We start from the raw sequence: 11,718 nt of genomic DNA on the forward strand, positions 1-11,718 counted from the left end.
GTGGTGTTGCCTGTATATATGCCAGTCCAGGTTATACAGTACGGTATATACCTAACCCGAGTGAAGTTGGGCAATTTTGCTAGTATATATACAGCGAGCAGTGTGCACAACAACTAGTTTAAGCTCAAGCATTAACAAAGACGCAATATGAGCAGGTGGGTTGTCCATACTACGTGACATTGCATTCTGTATCCAGTTGCTCGACGACGCGTGGCCCTGGGAGGGTTACTCATCTGTGGGTCCAGGGGCTCCCAGGGAGTCAAATACACAATATGCCACATATAAAAAATTTTGGTGGTAGTTTATGAAAGAAATCCTTATCGATTGAGTTGTACTTTACGAAGGGGCTGTCTGCCTGTCTCCACCGTTCAGTCACTCGCTGAACAGTATATCATCAGCTCTTGGCTGTTGTCTTTTCAATAAACCTTTTATCTTATTACATCCATACACCATACAGATATACGTAATATATATATCATATATATAGTATTTATATATACAGTATGTATGCATACATATCGCAACAGTCCATAAATACCCAGACTTCGATATACAAACAATGCCGCACTAGTTACGAGTCGAACCTGGGACCTCCGCGTGTGAAGGGGGCGCGCCAAGACAGTGATTGCCTGTGCCAGCTACGTGGTCGTAGTAGCATTTTACAGACTCCGGCTAGAAAGCATGAGGCTACCAATAAAACTCAACAGCCCATAAATACCCAAACTTCAATAAACAAACAATACCTCACTAGTTACGAGTCGAACCTGGGACCTCTGTGTGTGAACAGTGAGCGTTACCACGGCACCATACAGATGTTCATACCTAAATACATGCCCTACTAATTTGCATGTAATGATAATTGTTATGAAATGTTAATTTATCGGTACGCATTTCCATTGTTTTAACAGCGTATAAGTGACCTCTCCTCACCTAGTTGACCTCACCTTTCAGACATTTGACCTGACTTTTGTTCATATTGTGATTGTCTTTATTAGTTTAATACATGTAGTGTGTAAAAGCAGAGAGAGAGAGAGAGAGAGAGAGAGAGAGAGAGAGAGAGAGAGAGAGATTAACTATCACAGTTGGCAGGCATGTTGTGTAACGCCAGTGAAAGTTGTGTCCGTCTCTTTCCAAGTCGTTCAAGGATTAATTAAGCATCTCTTTGAATTATAGCTCGTAAGTATTTTGCTCTTCCCCGGCGGGATAAAAACATCTGATGAGGAAACAGTTTGTTGCAGTGAGTAAAACGAACGAAAACAATTACACACATAATGAAAAGATTAGAATCCATCGCTGACCTACTAATTATGGATAATGTGACCTGACTTCATTACTGTCCTGACCATAACCCCAAGTAGTGTTAAGAAATTTAACTGCTCGGGTGTGTACACTTGGACATGAGATCAGGGTCCATGGCCGGGCCTCCTCCACAGACACAGCAGCATAATCATCCTCTTGGGACTTTCCCTATCATCAGGGACAATACTTCCGCGCTTGTGGGGCTTAAATCCTCCCCTCTTCCCCCTCTGTTGTCCAACAGACACTCGTGACCATCACCTGGTCAGAGGAAACTGGTAACATCCATGTTAAGTTTCTCTGGATGCCATCACACATAAGAATAGCTGCTTGTGATACTGCTGACCGTCTTGCCAGAGTAGTAACACGGGAGGGAACATAGAAGCCATCCTCGACCTCTGCCTTAACCATCTCGACGAACACTGGACAAATCTCAAACATCAGGGAAGTGACACAATACGCCCCTATGGCGCATACCCGTAGACGACAGCCGCCTTTATACAGAGAATCAACCCCAGGCTCAGGCTCACCAGACTGTCCTTGAATCTGTAAACTTGTGGATGATGGCACGGCTTTCACGCCCCGTGTTTTCAGGGGCCTCGCGCTGTCCTGATTAGTAATTATACAGTTCAAATACAACACATGAACTACTAAAAGAAATCTGTGCTGGTTGAAAACATCTTAGTGAAAGACTAAAATCTCATGAATCATCAAATGAACACTTGTTCAACTTAACCAAATAGATGGAAGTGAAAAGAAGTTCGAGTTCAATGAATACCATAGATGCACGTATGTTACAAGACTTGAATAAAGAAAAGAAACATTGGTGATCGGATCTAACACGTACTACAGTATTATTAGCAGCTGTGCAGTGCCAAGCTGAGTACAACTCTGCTTTGGACAAGTCATTGAGTGTTGGAAACTCTCACGAAATTGATGAAGTCGAGTTGTTTTTAGAGCTTCGAGTACTCTGAAAACTCGTTCCCAAAGAAACAAAAAAATTATAACAAGTTGTCTAAGGCAACTAGGTCTCAAGAGAGGTTGAGTAGATTACCTATGCTCTCCATCGAAAAGGAAATAATATTAGAGTGTGCTGGAAAGAAAGCAAGGAAGGTTAATTTTCGAAAGTAGGCTGTTTCTGATACTTTGCAATTGCTCTAGGAGACGTCATATTATAATTTTTTTTACCTATTATTTACGTAACCAAGAAAATTTTCATTACACCTAGACTGCCTAATGGCATTTGTCTTATGTTAAAAAAAAATTACTATATATATATATATATATATATATATATATATATATATATATATATATATATATATATATATATATATATATATATATATATATATATATATATATATATATATATATATATTATTTTCCGTGTATATACATGCAATAATATCACATGGGTCTTAAATTTTATGTTTTTGCCGTGTATTTCTCAATCTCATTTTAATTATTTTCATTACTTTTAGAACAGTTATCACATACAACCTACGGGTCACGGATCTCTTTAATTTTCTTCCCATATTTTGTGTTGCAATACTATAAAATTACTACCTGTATCCATTACTTTAATTCTGTAATTATTAAAATAAGCCAGGATTTGTTTTTTCTTTCACAAAGGCATGTTATTGTTTTTGTGTGTGTGCATGCTTTCTGCACGTCTAAAGGGGTCCCTGCCATGACGACTTGTCCCGGGCCCCTCATCCCCCGAGGGACGACTCTTCCTGACATGTCCTTAAACATTCTCCTACAGATCCTCAGCCGTCACCATCACGCCGCCCCTTCATGACCAATATCCCTCCTCCTACAAACAGGTCCGCTACTCAACATTAGGCGCCTTACACACTCACTCGTAAACTGATCAACCTGTTTAAAGAATCCTTCCTATGTGTTAGCACAACCAATAGTCCTCAGGCACTTGAGTCGTTTCATTCCTAAAGTCAAAGAAGACAAGCATTAACTACGCGTGGTTCCCTATTGCGCTATAATGAGTTTACAGTTAGCCTTGCAAGGGATAAAAGGACGTGCCTAATAACCTAACCTAACACTGTATACATTGTACCTGACCCCAGCCAGCAATAACAAGTTAATTCTTTCTCTTTTACAGTCGCTTTGTCGTCCTAATCGAGGGACTATTTCCGGATACTTCTTAGCTGGCCGCTACATGTGGTGGCTCCCGGTGAGTAAATGACTGAGTGAGTAAGTGCGTGAGTGAATGAGTAAGTGCGTGATTGAGTGAGTAAGTGCGTGATTGAGTGAGTGAGTGAGTGAGAAGGTGACTGAAATCGGTAAATGTGAAAATATAGACACCTTCTCCGTTCATGTTGGTACAGTACCAGGAGTGCTTTACATTAGTGGGGGAGGATGAGTGAAGTGTGTGAAGGGTTTTTGGCCCATTTATGCCGGTAACATAACCTTTTTGCTCAAGATGGTAAGGTAAAAATTATATGGAGAGAGAGAGAGAGAGAGAGAGAGGAACAATAGCCAGCCTCCCATTAAGAGTGGGGCGTCATCTTCGCTAGCAACGTTAATCAGAACCTTCATTTCATTTAGGATAGTCTGAGATGCTGCTTTAATTAATTATTGGTGTCAGCGCAACCTAACTTTTATTATGGATTAAGACATCATCATTTGTTTTGTGTATTTGAAGTCAGTAAAACAATATGTAAATAATAATAAGTAATATGAAACAGTAATAATAATAGTAATAATAAAACAGTAATAATGACAATAATAATAATAATAATGCAGTAATAATAATAATTATAATAATAATAATAATAATAATAATAATAATAATAATAATAATTGTAAACGCCTTAGTTAGGACGTTCAGGTGACGGGCAAGTTGAAGGGAATGATAGAAACCCGCCTTTTGACGCATTCAATATTTATTGATGTGGTCAAAACCTGCAGAGAACAAGGCGTTCATTAGTATTACATGGTGATCTATCTGATACATAATTAGTTAGACTCACAATTTATCTTAATTATAATTGATTATTGAGCATACTGACATGATACAAAGTTCATAACTCTCTTAGCTACACTTCATTCCGCGTTGTCTTATTGCTCCAGATAAGGCAGGAACGAGTGGGCATAATTAGTCCACAATATTTCAGTACTGAGGGGTATGTCATCACACGTCAGCACTGACGCCAGCGGTGAAAACACTCCCGGCGGTAAACACCGCCCCCCCACATCTGTCGAGGTAAAGGTCGCGTGGTGGGGGGGGGGGGCTCACTCGAGAGGGCGATCTGTGTCATAGAGATGCACTGACTCTCCTTCTCACCAGTGGCGGTATTTTCCAGTAAACCCCCCCCCAGTGGCTTCCATCTGGTGTGTGGTAACCAGGCCGTGTGGAATTAGAAGAGCACGTAGTTGTTAACACCAACGATAAATAGCAGCGATATAATAATAATAAATAATAAAATTTGGCCGCTCTCCCTAACAGTCGATCATCTGCTACAACTGATAGGTGGGTCTTCCCTGCCTGTGTTCCATCCTTAATTAGAGGGTGATCCAGTCTCTCTCTCTCTCTCTCTCTCTCTCTCTCTCTCTCTCTCTCTCTCTCTCTCCTCGTGTGATTGTCTTTTCTTCAGTGTTTTATTATTTTCTCCATTTATTATTTAACCTTTTCTCACAATTTGTCTTACACTCTATCTCTTTATTTATTTTCGTTTTCCTCTTTGTTCTTTCTGTAAATCTGTTTATTTGTTCTTGTTGAAATCGTTTGATCTCTCTTTGTTTGTCTTCCTATTCTCACTGGGTTTATTTACGTATCTTTCTTTTACTTATCTTTGTCTCTCTCTCTCTCTCTCTCTCTCTCTCTCTCTCTCTCTCTCTCTCTCTAAAATAAGTTGTGAAGGGAGTAAAACCTCACGAGTATATCGGATATATATTGGTGTTCAGAATGTGGTAAATTTTTATCTTCGGTTGTGAAACACTTTCTATAAAAAACAAATGCCGATCTTCTGATCTCAACTGAAGTGTCAACAACGTGGTCACACAGGGCTTCAACAACAATGGTGGCTCTGGGTGTGTTGTCATGTTCATCTACAGAACAGTCTGAAGTTTTTGTCTATACCAGGAGACCAGAAAGGAGGATGTCAAAATGAGGAGAAAATATTTATTGCTTAGCATCAGTTAGTTGCTACGAGCGACATAAACACTTCATTTCCAACAGACAATAGGAGTGTGCTGTCAGTCTTACTTGTAGCCTTATACGACAGAGCATTATGTGTTTAAGTTGTTTATTCTGAATTATGTGTTGACGTGATAACACTCATCCACAGGTGTGTACAGTGCCAGAGTACATGAGCAAGAGGTTCGGGGGACAGCGTATACAAGTGTACCTGGCGTTGCTCTCACTCGTCCTCTACATCTTCACCAAGATCTCGGTAAGTGGCGCCAGGTGACTCAAACATCTGCCTCCAGGTACACGTGTTTATAACTTGCTGATAACGAAAGACCTTCACCAAAGATAATGTAAACTGATAGCGGAAAAGGTAAAGATAATTTCAAGACTCATGGAAGTTTTTACATTCGTTGATAACTTAACATAATACGAGAGACTCATTAAAGGTAATCCGAGTGGACCAATGGACCTCGTTATGTCTTTATTAATTACTGGACTTATACTGAAAATCTACCCTGACCTTGATTCATAATGATGATGGTGCTCAACCTCTTCAGTAGACGAATGACAATACAACAACAACTTTCAGTCACATTAACTTAACCTCTTCAGTACACCGACATAAAGATCCTGTACACTAATTTCACTTCTTGTTATGACAGTACAGTATAACCATAAGGTCTTAGTTTCCCTTATTGGGTACTCGTAAATCACCTGAATAAGATCCCTAAAAAGCTGTTATACAATTCGACACACTAATCCCACTCTCCACTTTGTCGCCCCTGCAGGTGGACTTGTACTCGGGCTCTCTCTTCATCAACCAGGCTCTTCACTGGAACATCTATTGGTCTATGATAATGTTGCTGGCGTTGACGGCTCTCTTCACCATGACTGGAGGTCTGGCTGCCGTCATTTACACCGACACACTCCAGTTCTTCATTATGATCAGCGGCGCCCTCGTCGTCATGTTCATAGGTTGGTTGGTCTAGTGGAAGGTCTCGTTACACACTTCTTTAAACCACTAGCAATGATAAGAGTTTCAAGTAAGAGCGATATATTACAAAGATATGTGCTCTTCCCCGCAGCCTTCAAAGAGGTGGGTGGGTACGAGGCGTTGCAGTACAGGTACATGCAAGCTGTACCCAAGTTGAGGTATGAGAACTCCACCTGCGGGATCCCGAGGGCGGACTCCTGGATCATGCTCAGAGACCCTGTTAACTCAGACTTGCCCTGGCCCGCCTTCCTCCTGGGTCAGACACCTGCTTCTATCTGGTACTGGTGTGCCGACCAAGTATGAACTGATCTCGTGTTTGGTAGACTATCGATGAATGTGTGTTTGAGCATGTTGACATTTTTTTTTAGTCAAGATAAAGAGACTGCTATTCTTAGTTGTTTCTACAAGTATACGGCTCGGCAAGGTAAAATGATGCACTTAATCTACAATTATTTTCAGATGATGATTCAACGAGCACTGGCAGCGAAGAACCTGTCTCATGCCAAGGGCGCCACACTGTTTGCCGCCTACATCAAGATCTTGCCCTTCTTCATCATCATTCTGCCTGGAATGATCGCCCGCGCGCTCTTTCCGGATGATGTTGCCTGCGTGCTTCCTGAGGAATGCATGCGTGCTTGTGGCTCAAAGTCCTCGTGCTACAACTCAGCATACCCGCGCCTGGTGGTGGGTATCATGCCTGCTGGACTGAAGGGCTTCATGCTAGCCGTCATGCTGGCAGCTCTAATGAGTGATCTCACCTCAATATTTAATTCAGCATCGACCATGTTTACTCTGGACCTGTGGCCTCGTATCCGGCCCAGGGCCAAGACCCGAGAACTGTTGATCATTGGCAAACTGTTTATTGTGGTGCTGGTGGCCGTGTCGGTGGCGTGGGTACCCATCATCGAAGAGGTTCAGAGTGGCCAGCTTTTTATTTACATTCAGAAGATCGGGGCCTACCTGGCACCGCCCATCGCCTGTGTGTACACTATGGCGGTTCTTTGGAAACGCATGAACGAACAAGGTGCTTTCTGGGCTCTGATGTTGGGCCTTGTGGTCGGGGCCATACGCATGGCTGTTGACTTTTCCTACCAGCCTCCAGCGTGTTGGGAGCACGATGACCGACCTCTCTTAGTTCAACTGAACTTCATGTACTTTGCCATGTTGCTATTCTGGGTGACGGCCATCACTGGTATGGTGGTGTCCCTTCTGACTGAGCCACCAGAAGATTACAGGGTTTGTAATATACTCTCTCCTATGTTCTCAAATGTTGGTCTTATACGATAATACCTGTTTCACACTCAAAGTTTAAGCCGTTTTCTCAGAGGTCATAAGTTTTAACTAAATTTTGTCAATACTCTTTTTTATCATATCATTTGACGCTTTGAGTGAGGTACCATCAGATGTAGGACATAACATGACTAAACTGGCTTCAGAAGGCAAAACTGTAGTGAACTCCCTTAAGGTTACAGTAGAAGCACCAGCTCCTATTATAATATTCACAACTGATCATTTCTGTTGCAGCTGATCAGAACGATATACACAACCCGCTTTGACAAGTCTGAGAGGGAGGACGACGAAGACCCGAGGACTGGCTATACGGTGGACATCCCTCTTGATACTGTGACGAATGGCGTGACGCAAGATGGTAAAGTGCCTTTCTTAGTATGTGAAGTGTGTCTTTCACCGTGTATAAAATACCTCACCTGGAAATGTTAACAACTACCAGATAGTCTATGCAAAAGGAAGAGAAAACGAACTGACATGCAACTCATTTTACAGAGGCTGGCGAAGGAGTGGTAGAGAACGAGGGCGCCAGCAACAGGTTCCTCCAGTGCATGAAGAACTCTTTTTCGTGGTTCTGTGGACTGCAGACCACCACACACACCGCAGATACAAATGAAAAGGAAACCCAAATGGTAAACTCCATTGAGGAAGAACCCCGTACTAAGATCTTCCTCGATATAAACCTGGTGGTGGTGGTGGGGATATGCATTGGCCTCTTTATATACTTCACCATAGATCCATTCCCTACTGGCTTCAACCCCAGAGAATATATGTCAACGTTACGGGGATAGTGAGTTAGGGAGCTACCGTACTGTACTCTGGTGTTAGAGAGCTACCGTACTGTACTCTGGTGTTAGAGAGCTACCGTACTGTACTCTGGTGTTAGAGAGCTACCGTACTGTACTCTGGTATTAGAGAGCTACCGTACTGTACTCTGGTATTGTCTCAAATTTTCAAAAGTTCCTCCTAAGGCTTAAAGACACGAGTGTTCAGTATTATCTTTTCAAATTTATATAATAAGATGTTTCTTTTAACTAACTTATTTTCATAGGTTTCAGAGCTTAGAATAAATAATAATAATTAATATCTGACTAATGAGTAAGAGTAACAACAACAACCACAACAAACAGACAACAACCTCAACAGAGCATTACCTTTCATCCAATAGCTATATACCTCATTAATTCACTTGTACACTAATAATAACATCGCAAAGATAAGCACAATTTTATATTTTTTCAATCAAGTTACCAAAGTGATCTCATAACCTAACCTAACCTAAGTGATCTCATAACCTAACCTAACATAACATAGTGAACAAAAACTTTCCTTACAAATGTGTAATCAGGTTCCTCTGTTTGTTAATCCTGTATCTGACCACGACATAACCTCATCGCATAAAGCATTACCTTACCTATATAACCCCCTGAATGGAACTGAAATAGGCTCTCTCCCCCCTGAATAAATCTGAAATAGGCTCTCTCCCCCCTGAATAAATCTGAAATAGGCTCTCTCCCCCTTGAATAAATCTGAAATAGGCTCTCTCCCCCCCTGAATAAATCTCAAATAGGCTCTCTCCCTCTGAATAAATCTGAAATAGGTTCTCTCCCCCTGAATAAATCTGAAATAGACTCTCTCCCCTCCTGAATAAATCTGAAATAGGTTCTCTCCCCCTGAATAAATCTGAAATAGGCTCTCCTCCCTGAATAAATCTGAAATAGGCTCTCCTCCCTGAATAAATCTGAAATAGGCTCTCTCCCCCCCTGAATAAATCTGAAATAGGCTCCGAATTTCCTTCCAAATTAACGTGAAGAGTCTTGGGAATTACCGCCACTCACTGAGTTAGTTAGTGAATGGGTAGTGGTATAGGCTGGCTCAAACCACACCAAGGACTAAGTCAATCAGTTACTTTAAGTCATGTTTACTGATCTTGATGACATAGGCTTAAATCACTTCAGACTCAAACGACAGTAGTGTGTGTGTGTGTGTGTGTGTGTGTGTGTGTGTGTGTGTGTGTGTGATGTTCGTATAATTTGCCCCCAAAATAAAATATAAATGTATACAATAATATAAACATTATGTGAGTAATAAATATTTTATAAAGTGAGGAGTTGAATCTCCATTTTAATTTAGTGTAAGATGTTTTGGCACTGGATATACTTATGTTTTGGCACTTGAACAGATATTTGAGGGTTGTGTACTGGAGACACCCAGATATGACGCATCAGGTCTTTAATAAGTTCCTCAATAGTTCATTATGGTGGCTTGTACACCTTGTTATTGTCTTATATATTATTGTTTATTTTAATGTGTTGTGTCTGTTATTGTTTTTTATTATATGCAACTATTGTGGACATCTATAAATAAATAAAGATAATTAATATTCAGAACAAAATCAGACCTTAGCACATGTGTATTTATATGCGTATTTATACAAGCACAGAACATTGAGTCTTCTTCTGCAACTAACGAATTTATAAAAGAAAAATGAAAGTATTATCTTACAAAAAATAATAATCATATAAATCGATTATTTCCTTTTGTTATTCCTGAATATTATCTTAATTAGAGTGTATAGGGATTAATTTTGGTCAAGAGAGATATACAGTAAGGGAACATTCTGGTATCTTGGTTTCAGTACCGAGGCAAATGATCATCCAAGACACTGTGAGAGAGAGATTCCTTAAATAACATAGCAATCTATGGAAGAACAGACCTCCCGTATAATTGGCCAAGATTCAATGGCAAAAATAGTGAACGCTTAAACCTGGCTAACCAACCTCAACTACAGGAAGATCTAAACAAATTTTTCGAATGGTCTGAAAAATGGCAGATGAAATTCAACGCGGACAAATGTAAAGTACTTAGTATAGGAGATGTAAACAGAGAAACCAGATACCAGATGAACAACGATGCCATAGAGAAATCGGACTGCAAGAGAGATTTAGGAGTAATGATAAGTAGGAACCTTAAGCCAAGTAAACAATGTGTTTTTGCTCGTAACAAGGCTAATAAAGTACTTGGGTTCATACAAAGGAGTGTTAGTTACAAGACTAGCGAGGTCATCCTAAAACTGTATCTTGCGCTTGTGAGACCACACCTGGATTACGCAGTTCAGTTCTGGTCACCGTATTACAGGATGGATATAGAATCATTGGAAAGAATTCAGAATAGAATGACAAGACTAATCCCGGGCATTAGGAACCTTGAGTATAGAGACAGGTTAAAGCATCTTAATTTGCACTCCCTCGAGAGACGTAGAGTGAGGGGCGATATGATCGAGGTGTATAGCGGAAGTCAGGGCTAAACAAGGGGACATTACAAAGGTACTCAAACTATCCAACCAGGAGCGAACTCGTAACAATAGTTTTAAATTAGACAAATTTAGATTTAGGCGTGAAATAGGTAAACACTGGTTTGGAAACAGAGTAGTGGATGAATGGAACAAGTTACCAAATATCATCATTAACTCGAATACGCTGAATAGCTTCAAACATAGGTTGGATGCTTATATGAGCAATAGGGGTTGGGTGTAAACGGGACTGCCCAGTATGGGCCAATAGGCCCGCTGCAGTTTCCTCCATTCTTATGTTCTTATGTACCGCCTCTATATACACGGCAGCCAACACCGCGTGAGACCAAGGTGATACTACTACCCTAGTGAAAACAGATGGTGGCTCGCTAAAAAACACACAGACAAAAACACAACAACCAAATGACAATAACTGCAACATTAATTTCAGAGAGCCAATGTATCTGTGAGATTTGGGGGAGACCACATTCCTTTACTGGGTAGTAAACAAAAAAGCGGAATTCTCTTCATAATGGATCGGATAGAGTATGAGCCTAGTGATAGAAAAGTTAACCGTTTGGAGCCTCGGATACTGCTCAGTAATATCGTGGTCGAGGGTTAAAATTCGACTTGTTGGGTGGTGTCTGGTCACTGTACACGACAAAGTTACAAACACACGTTCAAAATAACTCGATA

General features: G+C 40.7%; 1 protein-coding gene across 1 annotated transcript; it reads left to right on the top strand.

Annotated features, from left to right (window-relative positions):
* Positions 1 to 4,444: 4,444 nt before the first annotated feature.
* On the top strand, positions 4,445 to 10,260 carry LOC121875560 (sodium/glucose cotransporter 4-like). The gene is made up of 7 exons (XM_042380153.1): positions 4,445 to 4,522; positions 5,607 to 5,711; positions 6,238 to 6,424; positions 6,535 to 6,740; positions 6,903 to 7,679; positions 7,968 to 8,091; positions 8,226 to 10,260. Exons 1-7 carry the CDS (start codon positions 4,445 to 4,447, stop codon positions 8,519 to 8,521), a joined length of 1,773 nt encoding a protein of 590 aa, XP_042236087.1. The 3' UTR covers positions 8,522 to 10,260.
* Positions 10,261 to 11,718: the final 1,458 nt, after the last annotated feature.

This window comes from Homarus americanus, unplaced genomic scaffold (assembly GCF_018991925.1).
Source record: "Homarus americanus isolate GMGI-L3 unplaced genomic scaffold, GMGI_Hamer_2.0 scaffold58957, whole genome shotgun sequence".
NCBI lineage: Eukaryota > Metazoa > Arthropoda > Malacostraca > Decapoda > Nephropidae > Homarus > Homarus americanus.

Excerpts from the sequence above, each read along its gene's own strand:
- LOC121875560 (XM_042380153.1), top strand. The coding sequence starts at position 4,445 with ATGTCATCACACGTCAGCACTGACGCCAGCGGTGAAAACACTCCCGGC. Across the intron at positions 7,680-7,967 it reads AGCCACCAGAAGATTACAGG|CTGATCAGAACGATATACAC; the intron begins GTTTGTAATATA and ends TTTCTGTTGCAG. Across the intron at positions 8,092-8,225 it reads GAATGGCGTGACGCAAGATG|AGGCTGGCGAAGGAGTGGTA; the intron begins GTAAAGTGCCTT and ends CTCATTTTACAG.